This window comes from Diabrotica virgifera, chromosome 4, assembly GCF_917563875.1.
Source record: "Diabrotica virgifera virgifera chromosome 4, PGI_DIABVI_V3a".
Lineage (NCBI taxonomy): Eukaryota > Metazoa > Arthropoda > Insecta > Coleoptera > Chrysomelidae > Diabrotica > Diabrotica virgifera.
Window position 1 is genome coordinate 163,986,826 of NC_065446.1, and position 16,331 is coordinate 164,003,156.

The window sequence follows — 16,331 nt, forward strand, 5'->3', positions numbered from 1 at the left end:
TTCCAAAATAGAATTTTTCAAAATTTGCCGCTCACAGAATTTTTGAGAAATTTTCCCCATTATTTCGCAAGCATTGTTCTGTAACTTTTTTCTACGCATTTATAGGTATATGCAATGGTACATTTATTAAAAAGAGAAGTCAATTGCCTTTAAAATGGTCCACTGTGTAAGGTCGTACGACTATTTTTAAAGAAGTTATGCTTTTTCAAGCTTTTATACTTTTAATGATTTTTGATATATTTTATGATTATTTTTTTAAATTTCTCATTATGACTTTTTTCTTGTACATTTAAGTATATACATTTTAGAATAAAAAAAGCTTATTTTCTTTACTTTAAAATGTTGTATTGCAATCACCTCTAGCACTATTTTTAAACAAGATATCCGTGGGATATCCAAGGGGATCCGTAATTTGAGAAAAAATTTAAATTTTTTTATTTTTTCAATTAGAAGAGTATAATTGCATATTGTAACATAATTTTTAATTCTAAATAACTTTTCTTGATAACACTTTTCGATATTGTGGAATATAAAGGTACTTTACTCTTGAGCTAAATTCATATTTTTTAACATATCTCGTACACTATTGATAAAATTTTATATCTGATGATTACATCTTAGGTTTTAGACTATGCAGAGCATTTTATAAAGAATAATTTTTTTCATAAAGTTAATAATAAAAAGTTTTCCATATGGTTCCAACTTAGTGGGACCTATTGCATGTGTATATGTCAAACTATGAAAAAGCATATCTTGTTTAAAAATAGACCTAGAATTTTTACAATACACCATTTTAAAGTAAAGAAAATAAGCTTTCCTTTTTATTGCACAATGTGTATACCTAAGTATACAATAAAAAGTTATAATGAGAAATTTAAAAATAATCGTAAAATATATCAAAAATCATTAAAAGTATAAAATTTTGAAAAACCATATCTTACTTAAAAATAGTCATACAGCCATATACGATAGACCATTTTAAAGGTAATTGACTTTGCTTCCTACTAAATGTAACATTGCATATACCTAAAGCTGCGTAAAAAAAAAGTCAAAGAACAATGTTTGCGAAGTAACAAGGAAAATCGCCCAAAATTGTTGTGAGTGGCGAAATTTGAAAAATCATATTTTGGAAACTGTAAATCATACAGACTTACACCAAACGCCATTTTAAAGAGGAAGGATGGAAGTTTTTTTTCTATGAAGTAATGCCTATACCTATATCCCCGTGAAAAAAAGTTGTAGGGCAAGAAACAAAAATGCTACCTTTCGTGTTTTTTTCTTGCTTTTCTTTTGAATATATTTTTGTAAAAAAAAATATTTTTGACTTTAAAATGTGATATTTCGATAGTAAATTTAACCTGAAACAATTTTTCTGTAGACGTGTTTGTACCAAAGGTGAATAGAACTCACTCTAATTTGCCCTGTGCCTAGGGACTAATTCACCCTTTTCTCAAAAACGCACCCCTTTAAATGGTATCACTCCGCGGTTTTTTCATATATAGAGTTCCAATGACTCTATGAAACAATAAAACCCCGTTAACGTTGTAGTTCCTTTCTAAAATACATAATCAATAGCCTATTTGTATAGTCTTATAAATTATACAGATTATATTTGTAATATTATTATCTTATTAAAAAAAATATTATTTTTTTTATTATGGCGCCATCTATCGACAACTAGAATAACTAGAATAAATGTTGTAAATGTCTGTAATCCCAGACGTGCCTTTTTTCTGTCACATACAATTTAATGCGTTAGAAAGAAATCGAAAAACTGTGACGCACTGAAAGATGATCATGAGAAAAAGAATACCATTTAGAGCGTATTAAGCAATGTAATAAATTACACTTCGAAGGACTATCCACTAACATGGGAAATAAAAAATACAAGCATTACCAAATATGAAATTTAATTACTAACTTTGTTACTATATACTACATCCAAATTAAGATCTGGTCAAAGTTTTAACGTAAAGTTCTTATACTTAAACCGCTAATGCAATGTCCAATTTACACTAGTCCACGACACACCACACGAGAGCACTGTTACAGTTTAAATGTCACTAATTAGAACATGAACCAATGATGTTTTCTTTAGTATTATTAGACTTCATTAATAATAAGCGTTTGCGAAACGTGTAGCTTTTAAACTATAAGCTAGAAACACAATAACTATATAACATACACGAGGGTTGAAAACTATTAAACAATAAATGTGTCGATCCGACTAGTCGAATATTGAAATGATACTTTTTAATACAAATGCTCCAGAGTTTTGCATCCAAAACTCTAAACTAACCAACACGGCGTCCAGCTACGACCCACATAACAATTTCATGTTCTTAGTAGATTCATAGAACATACTTTTCAGAAAAAGTATATGCTGAGAATATGCGTAATTACCATTACGAATGTGCAGAGCAGATGCTGAATATATACTACATTACAGTACTTAAACGTTCTATTTATATACTTAGAATGTACTACTGCACTTCTTTTCTGTATATACCAAGAATATACTTTTTAGAATATCCCAAGGAAGTGCTATAAACCTTCTATTTATATACTTAGAATATACTACTGCACATCTTTTTAGTACGTGGGAAGAATATACTTTTAAGATTATTCCAAACAAATGCTATATTGCTCAGAAGTATGTTTTCAGCATCAACTAATCTCATCCTAGGTTCTACCAACTATCATATTTACATATTCAAATTGCATACGAGAATGTAATTAGTACATTTTACAATATTACTTAAAAGTAAGTAGGTACATATAAATTTTAGTTATTTATATAAATATTATATAGGTAAGTATCTAATATATACTTACTTTAATTATATTTAGGTATTATGTGCATATCATAATAAACATGCTGAATTTGTAAATATAATACGTAACTATAAATATTATATAATATTTAGTGAAACTAAACTATAACTAAAATTTATATATTTTGTACTTACCTACTATTTAAGTAATATTGAGTTACCAAAATGAATTTAATATTTTCAAGCACCACAATCAAAATAAAGATATTATGTATGTTCCTAGTCCTACTTCCTAGTATACTTTGTCGTTAGTCTTCCTCCTAACAGCATCAAGCATAGATTGGATACAAATAATGGGTCTATTGAATAAAAAGAAGTATTTGCTTTTACTTACAAATATTTAAGTATTTACTTAATAGTAATTGAATGGAGTCATTTCTTTAATGCTTTATTTAATTACTATTAAGTAAATACTTAAATACGAATAAGTAAAAGTAAATACTTCTTTTTATTCAATAGACCCAATGCCTGTGCACTGTGCCCTGTGCCTGTTTAATGTTTGTGTTTTCATTTTCATAAAAGCTTTGTTAATTCCTACGCAGGTAGGTAGAATGAGAAGGGTCATTTCCATTTCCGTTTGCATTATTCCGATCTTTTACGATCTGATGATGGTGTATTCTTTCCAAACTTTAAATTGTAAAGATGTAAAAATACTCATGGTAAAATCAAAATGAAAACGATTTTTTTCTTTAATACAAATTAATTTTTAAACTTTTTTACCATATACCTACAAATTAAACCAATTTTGAGAAATGAATTCGTCTGGGATACCTATGTACATACATAAATTTTATTAATTATTATAAAAATAATACGTTGACAAAAAGCCTAATAGGTCTGGATCCCGCGTATGAAAAAAAAATGGATTAATAGCAAGCTGAAAATTTGTTAATAGCTTAAGGGTGTCTAGTTGAACAAACTTTGATATATAGGAACACTGGAACAGGGGCAGTTTTAACTGTGGAACAGGTTAAAAATTTGGAACGGTCAGAACACGAAAACGGCACATTTATTTTCTCCGACAGAACAGACTTAAACTCTCCGAACAGAGATTAAACTCTCATGCAAAAATCAGACTGATATTTATCACCTGTCATAATTCCTGTCATTTGACATATTCTACAGGTTCCACTCATTAAAACGACCATTTGGTGATAAATAGCAGTCTGATTTTTGCATGAGACTTTAATGTCTGTTCGGAGAGTTTAAGTTTGCTCTGTCGGACAAAATAAATGTGCCGTTTTCGTGGTCTGACCGTTCCAAATTTTTAACCTGTTCCACAATTAAAATTGCCCCTGTTCCAGTGTTCCGATATATCAAAGTTTGTCCGACTAGACACCCTTAAGCTATTAACAAATTTTCAGCTTGCTATTAATCAACTTTTTTTTCATACGCGGGATCCAGACCTATAACATTATTCTTCCTATACATACATATTTTTTAAAGATATTTTAAAAGTACATATACGTACAAGTATGTGTTAAGCACATACTTTTAAAGTATATTCGATGAAGGTATATTCCAAGAATGTACTTTTACGAATATTCTAAAATACTACGTACACGAATGTGCTCAGTATATTCAGTACGAGAATATTCTTTAAAGCATATGCAAAGAACATGAAATTTAGAATATTTTTTATGGTACATGCTACGCTTGTACTACGCATGTACTAAAAAGAATATACTCTGTCGAATGTTGGTAGTATGTGCTTTGAACATGATGCGAACATCATTGTTATGTGGGGATGGCTTACAAGTAGAAACTGACTCCCTAAAAATTTTAATTGCAATGCCTAGCTAAACTAGGGCCAAGCTAGCCAAGCTAGGGCTTCAAAACTCAATATCTTTTAAATGCATTATACCCGGGATTTCTGGGGAATTTTCTCGCGAAAGTTACTTGGTAGGGTTTATAAAAGTAGAAATTATTTCGCTACCAGTGGCGGAGCAATACAGAAATTTATTCATGCTATTTATCTTCAATATCGGATAATATCAGCAATACACGTCTAATCAAAAGTATTTTTGCTTTGGTGTGAACACATGAATACAGGTGGATGTAAAAAACAAAACCTTACTTTTTGCAGTATTCCTCTAAGTCTCCTTCGATATTTCCACAGCAGATTCCATTTAATACGGATATAGATTTGGATAACTCAATATTGTTTGACATATGCACATTAAATGCTTTCGTAGTTATAATAAATCCATCAGGAATAATGAACTAAAACCAAGTATTATGTAAGTTCCTGTATATAATTTTTTGTTACCACATATTAAATAATAATTCAACAGGAAAAATATGTACTTGTTGAGGGCGAAGACGAAAAATTTCGCGTCAATAATGCAATCTTTTATTCTGCGTTTACATTTTTCCAAAATACTACTTATTAGTTTTCTCAGGATTCGAAAAAAAAAATTAATGCATTTAAAACACATTTATCGCGAAATGCATAAGTTAGGGATATAGAAAATTATGCTCATTTTCATAGTTGATTTTTTCGTAAACAGATTAACGGATTACGCTATTTTTTATTATTTTAGATTTTTCTTTATAGTCGAGGAAATGAAGCATTTTGGCTCGCAATTTTTTCGTCCAGCATGGATTTACTTGAAATTTTCACAGAAGGTAGGGAATAGTCCAAGGATCATTTTCTATATCATGCCGCTGTACGCTAAAACCTTGGGGGTGGTTGCCACCCCATCTCGGGGGTGGGCATTTTTTTATTACATTTTAACCATGTAAATCGATGTAAAAAATATTTCTAAGAAAAAAATGTTTTTTACATTTTCTTTGTAAAACTAATATTTTTCGAGTTATTCGCGCTTGAAAGTAACGGTTTTTCGTCGAAAAAATCGACTTCTTAGAGGGTTTTTTGAGAATACCTCGAAAAATATGCATTTAATCAAAAAACTGCAGATAACAAAATTGTGTCTTTTAGTAGACCAAACTAAATTCTTTTCCTATAATATCTTTAAGACGAATACAAACCGAGATACGGCATGTTAAAAGTTAGCTTTTCTCGTCAAATGCATAATTTGAAATATTCAAAGCCAAATAACGGGAAAACTTTGCATTTTTCGAGGAAAACTTAAATTATCTATTTTCAAGTATACAATTAAACCTTACAAATAAAAATAAAAAATTTCTAACATAAAAATAGAGCGATTTATGATCAAAAAACAATCGGTACCTGCTTTTCTCTACGAAAAAATCAGTGAAAATAACCCCCTAAATACCCTCCTAATTAAAAATTGGGTTCACCTTTCTGTAATTCCTTGTATATTTGTATTGTCAATACACCCAAGAAGTTTCACCTATTTAAAAGGCCAAATTTTAGAAAAATTGGAGTTTAAAGAAAAATTAATTTTTTGCACTTTCGTATTTTTCACGTTTTACTTCCAAATATCTCCGAAAATACTGGAGATACGAAAAAAATGATAGATTACTAAGTTATAGCTTTTTTAATAACTAAAATTATGTTGTGCATAGATTTTCATTACAGTGAATAGTTAGCGAGATATAGCTATTTAAAACCTCTATTTACGAGCCAACACCCCCTTATTCGAGCCCTTTAAACCCACCCCAATTAAAAAGTAAGGGATCTAACGGAATTTAATTTACACATTCTTATAGTTCTTCAAAAATCCTACAAAACCATTTTTGAAAAAACTTTTTGTCACCAAAAATGAAAGAGCTATATTTATAAAACGCGTTTTTTTTCGAAATATTCGAATAGTCCGCTTGTGGAACATTTTCAATGCATGTATAATACCACAGAACTGGTTCGTATACTGTAAGATGACTTAAAAACAATGTGTATTTGTACTTCTACATATTTGTAAATTCGTATTTTTGTGTAAATAAATGTTTTTGTAATTCATTAATTCTACTTTTTTTTCTGTATAGATCTATTAAATTATCTACTTATAAAAATTATAATGTTCTTAAGGGTGGTTTTTAAGGGTTGAAATATTATGATATTATATCCTAAAGCATAAAGCAATCATTATTTTTAGCCAACCAAAACCAAATTTTACCCATATTAAAGTTTACGATGTTACAATTTTTGACAATAAGGGGTAGTTTACACCTCTAAAAATAATCGACGCCCTTGAGCATGTTATAGAATATGAAGTACAGGGTGAGATGATCCTAATCCCAAATTTTAATGTAAATCGATGCAAGCCGAAATTATTCTTTTAGGATAAGTAATTTTTTATATAAAGCTCCAAAAAGGGTGGTTTTAAGGGTTCAAATATTATGATAGTATATCTTAAAGCATAAAACAATTACTATGTAACTAATAAGAACCAAATGTTGACAATATTAAAGTTTAAAATGTTGTTTTATAATTTTTTACAAGTAGTTTTTTTAGGGGTCGTTTTCACCCTTAAAAAACCAAAAGCGTACAACGGCTCAATATAGAAAATGAACTAGAGGATGAAATGAGCCTAATCCCAAATTTTTGCACAAATCGACGCTGGACGAAAAAATTGCGAGGTTTTGCCATTTTTCTAGCTTCATTTCCTCGACTATTAGTTTTTACAGAGTTGGGCAAAGGTTTACTCAAACTTATTTTTTGTACTTTTGCCGGGTGGAAGAAAAGAAATATTTTTCTTATCTTAAGTTTGAGACACCCTGTAGGAAGGACGAGGTACAAATGTGAGATTACATCGGAAACGTATTGTAGTTTTATGTTTTCTGAACATTTTGTTTTTTGAATGTCCCTGATATATTTAGAAACAAAGAAAATAGATGGTTTTACTCTTTAACATGTGTTTTAACTGAAACAAAACTAAATTAACAATAAAAATAACAGTTAACAAAACTTTAAAAACGGAAAGTCATATAACGAACATAAACAGTTCTTATCGACACTTATCACGAGTTATTTGTCGACCAGGTAAGCGGTATGCACAGCTCAACATAAGAGAGACGAGATTTTTTAATGGAGGCTCTGTGATTTGGGGTAGAATTTCCTTGAGAGTAAGTACGGTGTCTACGCGGAGTCTTTAAATAGCGAGAGGTTAGACAGAGATTATTTTCTTTGAACACTCTGTTCCTTTTGCACTATATATAGAAAATAATTTCATAGTAGGCCTCCTCACATATAGCATGTCCTCAGTTAAAACACATAGAGTAAAACCGTATATAGTTCAGAGAAATAAGGAAAACAATATCCTCTTGGTGACACAACCCCCTCCAGGCCGAAACCAAATTGTTTGAGTAGTATGGACATCTATATTATTAACCTATATGTTTCCTGCAGCCGATGTTGATGATATACATAGTTATAAACAATTGAAGATCAAAAAACGGTAAATTTTCGCTTTTTTCGTCTATAACCAAAAACGTTAAGTATTTTAAACAAATTTGAGAGTGAGAAACTCATAAATCGTATAAAAAACTTCAATATGGCGTTCGCTGAATATGTCTATCCTTATTGGTTGCTTAGAAAATTGCAAAATAAATCATAAATTTTAAGTTTTTATAAATATTCATAACGTATGTAAAAATTAACTTAGAACGTTCTTATTACACGGAATGCTGAGACTTCTGGTGCTTAAATCATATCCTAAATTTCAAAGCAATCCCAAATTAATTTTTTTGCAATGCTATAAGTCAGAAAATGATGAAGTTACACTAATACTTTGGATAGTTTATGAAAGAAGAAGATTTATACTATTTATTTAATTAAAAAAAAATTACAAAAAATAATTCTAAATACTGCAAAATTATTTTGCAAAAACATGTGAATTAAAAAAAGGGGGGGCTAACTTCGTCCCTAATTGTCCTAGGATAATTGTTTTCCTTTCTAAATGTGTATAAAAATTCAGTCTTTCCAAATATGAAAAAGTAATTTTTCAACTAGATAAAACTTTTAACTTATTTTGTAGTTGTAACTTTTTTTTACTAGATTTTTCAACTGTAATAAAGTAGTAAATAAAAATCACATAAACAAATTACCTACTTATAACCATTATTTTTAATAAATTGTAATTCAAATTGGAATATTAAAAATATATGTTATTGTTTTGAGATAATTGTATTTTAAATAAAAAATACTTACAGAAGAACATTGCATAGACGATAATAACGCCAGAGAACTTCCTTTTCCCCCGGTAAGTTCCAATATTTGAGATTCTTCATCTTTTATAGCTGTTATAAGTTTTTCTGGTATACTATCAATTAATTTTTTAAACAATTTTGGTTTAGGAATAAATACTTCCTCGCCTGAAATAAAAAAACTGTATGTTCATATTTGTTAACAAATATTTTCATAATTCTTAGAAAATAATGTACAGGGTGTTGCAAAGGGAAACGGTAATACTTGAATGGTGAATACAGGCCACTAAGGCGGTCCTAGATATACTACATTTATTGTCCCACTGATTTTTATAACCGAGTTATGGGGTGTTTTATCGATTTTGTCCATTTATTTCTGAATCCATGACTTCCATAGAACCACCTTGCATATTTTTTGATATTTGATCCACATGTGTCTCAGGAATCCAAACCACCCAACTAATAATCACAAGAAAAATCCAGATCCGGATTAACAAAAAATATATGGGCCATTCCACGAACATACGCCTGTTTTGGATTACTTCGACAACAAATATTTTACTGTGCAAGATAAGAAGTAAGAAAGTAAATGGCGCTAATAATTATTCGAATAAACAACAATGTAATTTGCAATTTACTTTCGTTCTTCTTATTTTGCACAGTAAAATATTTGTTGTCGAAGTAATCCAAAACAGGCGTGTTCGTGGAATAGGGCATAAATTCATTGTGACCTTGAAACAACACCCTCTATATTGAAATTTTCAAAATCCGTTTGCATATTTGAAAAGAGCACAAAAAACTAAGTTTAATGGTTTGCTTCAATTATTTGCGCAGACAAGTTAATGGCTTTAATTTTGAAATTAGGTATATATATTGATATTTTTAAGAAACTCAGATTAAACAGCGGATATTATTAACTTTTAATAATAACTTATTAAAGTTAATGAATAAATACTCATTTTAAAAATATTCTTAGAAACAAAGAATACGGAGATTCACTAAGTCCTCTACTGTTTAACATAATCTTGGATGCAATAATAAAACAAGTGAAGAAAAAAAGAGGGTACAAAATGGGCAATAGAGAGATAAAAATACTCTGTTACGCTGATGACACCGTGTTAGTAGCAGACTGCGAAGACGACCTACAAAGATTATTGCACGAGTTCAACATTAACGCAAAAGAAATGAATATGAAAATGTCAGCCCAAAAAACAAAAAGCTTAGTAATTGCCAAGGAACCAATAAGATGCAAATTGGAGTTAGACAATCAAATTATACAACAAGTAATGACTTTCAAATATCTGGGAATTAATCTATCAGCCGACAGCAATATCGAAGAAGAGGTAAAAGACCAAATAATTAAAGCCAGTAGAACGGCCGGATGCCTAAACGACACAATTTGGAAAAACAAACACCTAAGATTGGAAACAAAGGCCCGAATATATAAGTCAGTTATTAGGCTAGTTATTACTTACACGGCCGAAGCAAGACCAGATACAACCAAAACACGAAGACATCTGGAAACCAACGAAATGAAGATCTTAAGAAGGATTGCTGGAAAAGGACTACAGGATAGGGTACGAAGTGAGGAAATCAGACGCATATGTGGGGTAGACAATATAAATACCTGGGTAAAGAACAGACAAGAAGAGTGGAATGAGCACATAAGCAGGATGTCTGAATCAAGGATAGTACGAATAGCCAGGGACAAGTCACCGTTAGGCAGGAGAAGTATAGGACGCCCAAGGAAAAGATGGAATGACAACTTAGGGGCAGAATGAAAGGCACCGTTGAAGAAGAACAGACAGTACTGCCTATATAAAAGAAGAAGAAGAAGAAGAAGAAAAATAGTCAATACTTATTTACTAGATTGGAACGACCCACTTACTAATCACAAGAAAAATCCTGGTCCGGATTAACAAAAAAATATAATGTAATTGTGACCTTGAAACAACACAATATATATTGAAATTTTCAAATTCCGTTTGTACATTTGAAATGCACAAAAACTAAGTTTAATATGTTTTAGACATTCAAAGTTAGTATTCAGGATGATTGATTAGTAGGGTAAAGCTCAATAGCGCCGCTATAGTAATAGATAGCAATAAAAGTTAATAACAAAAATTTTAGCCACCTTTGAGCTTCACATTACAAAATTAGTTAGAATGTTACAGGGTGTTCGATAACACAGTGGCAGACCAAACTTATGTTTTTTTAAATGGAACACCCTATATTTTATTTTAAATTCGAAATCCTGTTAACTTCTCCATCACAAAAATATAAAGGTTTGTTATGTTATACAGGGTATTTACAAAGTTATAACCAATTTTATATGAAAATCGTAACAAGTTCAACTCCCTGTATAAATAAAAATAAGCAAAACAACAATGGTTTATTAATAGCATATTTTTTAACGTATTTTCAAAATTTTCAAGAATGGTCGATATTGCTAATTTTCTTTATATCAAATACAGGGTGAGTCAAAACGCAAGTACATTATTTTCTCAGTAATTTTAAATGGAACACCCTGTATTTTATATCACTATTGAAAAGTACCATTACCGTACTTTAATTTTTAGATAACATTCCCTATGTCTAAATTGATTAGTTTTCGAGATATTTTCATTTTTCAATGGACCAGTAGCGTGGCCACCCAAATCACCAGAATTTAATAAACTGGACTGATTTTTTTGGGGTTACGTTAATGAAGTTTATAAAATACCTCCAACAAGAAGGGATGAGATGAAAAATAGAATACAAAGTCTATTTCGATGTGTTAATTTACAAACGCTCCGTAGAGTAAGTAGCTCATTCAATGATCGTTTTTAGGCGTACATAAATGTGTTAGGAGATAATTTTGAACACCTTATGTAATTAAATATTAAAAATATTTTATTAAAAGTAGCTTCTAATTTTTTCAAACATGTTTTTTTGCAAAATGTATTACTGATAAATTATGTTTCGTTCTTTATTTGTTACATTGTTACATTTACATACAAAAGTAGTGTTTACTTGTCTTCACAAAATATTGTATTTTGTGTTTGTGTGTTTTTTGTAAAATTTATTACTAATTTTCTTTGTTTATTTGTTGCATTTACATAAAAATATAGTTTTTAATTGTTTCAAAAATGTTGCATGTAGTGGTTGTGTTTTTGTTTGTAAAATGTATTACTAATAAATTATTTTTATTTCTTTATTTGCTACAGTGCTACATTGATTACCGGATTGATAATCGGTAATCTTCAATTGTCAATTCAGTCATGCCTTACTTAAAATTTAGATGAATTTAAACACCTAAAATAATTTGCTCTGAAAAATGAAAATATCTCAAAAACTAATAAATTTGGGCATAGGGAATGTTATATAAAAATTAAAGTACGTCAATGTTACTTTTCAATAATGATATAAAATACAGGGTGTTCCATTTAACATTACTGAGAAAATAATGTACTTGCACTTTGACTCACCCTGTATTTGATATAAAGAAAATTAGCAATATCAATAATTCTTAAAAATTTTGACAATAAATAAAAAAATATAGCATTAATAGACCATTGCTGTTGTGCTTATTTTTATTTATACAGGGAGTTGAACTTGTTACGATTTTCATACAAAATTGGTTATAACTTTGTAAATACCCTGTATAACATTACAAACCTTGATATTTTTGTGATGGAGAAGTTAACAGGATTTCGAATATAAAATAAAATATAGGGTATTCCATTTAAAAAAACATAAGTTAGGTCTGCCACTGTGTTATCGAACACCCTGTAACATTCTAACTAATTTTGTAACGTGAAGCTCAAAGGTGGCTAAAATTTTTGTTATTAACTTTTATTGCTATCTATTACTATAGCGGAGCTATTGAGCTTTACCCTACTAATCAATCACCCTGTAGGGCATGTGTGTTTTAGACATTTATATTGAGTCGATCAGATAGCCAAGCGTGGACTTCGCTTCGGAAGTGGATCTAATGGATGTATGTTCAAACCCTGTCCCGGTGAACAGGAATATAAAAAAGCTGGCGCAGTAGTTAAAACTTCTAAAATATAATATATACACCGGTTTATTAATATAAAAAAGAATATTGCCTTACCTTTATTAGCATACCAAAATTCTACCAAGGCATTACCACTGTATAGATCTACATGGCATTTAGCAGGTATAGTGTAATATTCGTAACCGTATTCAGTGTAACTGCTGGATTTGATTATCTTCTGTTTGTTCAGATAGACTACAATTTTGTAAGTCTTACCATTAACTTTTACACGAGATTTTATACAATCTGGAAAAGTTTTGTGCTCTCCAACGTGGCGCATTTGAAGGTCTATATCGGTGATGGGATATCTTCTTTCATTACTCAAAAGTGCAAATCCATAATTTAATTGAAAATTTCCTTCAGGTAGAACTTTTAAAATTATATTAAATATACTTCCATATTCATCTATAACGATTAACCTTAATGCTCGTTTTAAAAGAAAGCGGTCACTGATTCCTTTAGTTCTAGACCTGTTTCCAGGTAAATTTAAAATGTTCTCTACTGGATATGAATCGCCTTTTACAAATCCTTTTATGGTTCCAAGTTGTTCATAGCCATATTGATGAATCCTTAAAAATAATGTAATTAATATTAACAAACATACCTCAGTTGTAAAAATGTATAAAGTATGAAAATACCTCAATTGTAAATGTTACGAGACTCTGCCCTTGCGCAAAGACCTCTGAGAATAGTAGGTCCACTAAACTAAGGTAATGGTGAATTTAGAAAATTGATGAACCATGAAATAAGAAAATTTTTGAAAGAGGAAGACATCGTCAGATATATAGGCCTGGATCCCGCGTACCAAAAAAAGTTGATCAATAGCAAGCTGAAAATTTGTTAATAGCTTAACGGTGTCTAGTCGGACAAACTTTGATGTACGGGAACATTGGAACAGGGGAAGTTTTAATTGTGGAACAGTTTAAAAATTTGGAACGTCAGATTATAAAAACGTCCCATGTATTTTGTCGGACAGAACATCCAATTGATTTGTTACCCTTTCATTAAACTCTCATTTTTTGCATGACAGTTTAATGAAATGGTAACAAATCAATTGGAAGTTCTGTCGGACAAAATACATGGAACGTTTTCGTAGTATAACGTTCCAAATTTTTAACATGTTCCACAATTAAAACTTTCCCTGTTCCAGTGTTCCCATACATCAAAGTTTGTCCGGCTGGACACCGTTAAGCTATTAACAAATTTTCAGCTTGCTATTAATCAACTTTTTTTTGGTACGCGGGATCCAGGTCTAGTATCAAGGCAGAAAGACACAGATGGATGGGATATCTGGAAAGGAGAGGTCCTGAAGCAGTTATCAAGAAAGTCACTAACTGGAGACCAGGAGATCAGTAACGGTAGACAAGATGGGAAAACAAGATAATAGAAGATTTTAGGAATGCAAGAGTTAGAAAATGCAAAGAAAAAATGCAAGAAAAGAAGGAAAGATTGAAGAAATATTGTGGGGAAAGTCAAGTCACGCAACCAATAATAATTATTGTAAACCAGAAAGTTGATACGGACTAATTTCCTGCTACAAATAAATCTGAAGAGGCCAAAGAGGGCAGCAATCGCTCCGTCGCGTCAGGACTTCAGGAGTGTAGATGCCAGGATGATGATCTGCATCTATAATCTATAGGATTAAATAAATCTATATTGCCATACATCATAGCTGGTCTTATGGCATTTTTATAGAATTTTCCCTTCAGCTTCATTGGCATTTCTCTGTCACACAACAAATCACTGACTTCCTTCTACTTCATCCATCCAACCCGACGAGTTTTTAATGAGAATGGGGATCGTGTGCTAGCTCATTTGAAGGTTAATTAATTCTCTATTCAGTAGTATAAACATTAACATAATTATTTATACCAACAGGGCGTCCAAAATATATTTTTTAGATTAAATTGACGCAAAAAGAAGAATGTATATAATTTAATTAATTCGAAATACATTGTACTCGTATTAGAATATGGAAAAAATAAACATTGCTTTTCGCTTAAATTAATGTAAAATGAAATTTTTTTCTTGTTTTCTGACAGCAGTAAAAGGTATTTTGAATTAAATAAATTGCATAAGTTCTTCTTTTTGTGTCAAAAAATAAGAATAACCTTTCAAATGTGCTAGCACACGACCCCTATTCTCATTTAAAAAAAAATCATCGATTATGTAATCACACCCAAATGGATGACGTCCCTGGTATGATATGACATCCAAAAAAATTGTAATTTAAAAATATAAATCCAACTGTTCCAGGATTTCGGCAAAATACTTTTAGTTACAAAAATATTGAATTTATGCAAACCTAACTTGCAAACTGTCTTGAATTAATATCTAATATAGTATAGGTATAGGTGATTGTTATACATAGATACAAATTTCTGTGTAGTTTTGATGACAGAATATACAAGAGCCGTGCGTGTGTAAAAAATCACATATAGACGAGCGGTACACCCACAAAAAACAGCTTATTTCTCGAGATACTGACCACGGAGAGTTGAATGGCCAATTTTAGTCATTACTGTATGTTTTTGATGGTGCTGAAAACGAAAATGATGTTTATTTTGAATTTTATGTGGGGGAACATTGTCAAAATCGCAATTTTACCCTAAAATTAAAAAAAATTAAATCACGTTTTTTTGTTTTTAACTCGCTACAACGCTGGTCCATTTTAATATTTTTTTTCTAAAGTTTGTACAGTATATATTACTCACTTTTCTAAAGATAACCGTATCTTTTTCAAGCTTTTAGTCTTATTCTAGTAGAAGTTATGAATTTTTTAAAATAAAAGGTGCAAATTTTATTTCACTTTTTAATCACATTTATGTAAAACATAGAGTACAAAGAAGTTTTCTGGAAAGTTTTAGATACAAATAATGCTTTATATATAAAACAAATGGTGCAACTTTTAACATCGACGTTATAAATATACTTGGATGGCTAATTTTGGTCTTACTTATGTTTTCGATAGAACGAAAATGAAGTTTATTTTAAATTTTAGGTGGGGAAACATAGTCAAAATCGTCATTTTATAATAAAAATAGAAAAATAAATAAACCACGTTTTTCTTAAAATTTAAAGTTGTACCGTTTTTTTATATAACACATCTAAATCTAAAACTACCCATAAAACTTCTATGGACTCTACAGTTTAACATAAACCTGATCAAATAGATAAATTTTAAATTTTGTTACTTAATTTTTGTGATATAACTTTGCAATTCATGAATTTGCACCTTTTATTTTAAAAAATTCATAACTTTTATGAGAAAAAGACCGAAAGTCTACAACAGCTTTCATAAGCTTCACAAAGATGAGAAATATATGCTGTAAAAAATTTAGAAAAAAATATTAAAATGGAACAGAGTTATTGCGAGTTAAAGGTAAAAA

At 30.1% G+C, this 16,331-nt stretch overlaps 1 protein-coding gene across 2 annotated transcripts in view; it reads right to left on the minus strand.

The window, feature by feature from the left end:
- LOC114335322 (putative phosphoenolpyruvate synthase) overlaps nucleotides 1-16,331 on the minus strand; it is a 153,531-nt gene that overhangs the window by 110,366 nt on the left and 26,834 nt on the right. For both annotated transcript variants that reach the window (XM_028285546.2, XM_028285545.2), the window contains exons 6-8: nucleotides 13,000-13,511; nucleotides 8,908-9,071; nucleotides 4,912-5,057 (exon numbers count right to left, since the gene is read on the minus strand). In XM_028285546.2, coding sequence (XP_028141347.1) covers nucleotides 4,912-5,057; nucleotides 8,908-9,071; nucleotides 13,000-13,511 — 822 coding nt within the window. The remainder of the gene's footprint in view (nucleotides 1-4,911; nucleotides 5,058-8,907; nucleotides 9,072-12,999; nucleotides 13,512-16,331) is intronic.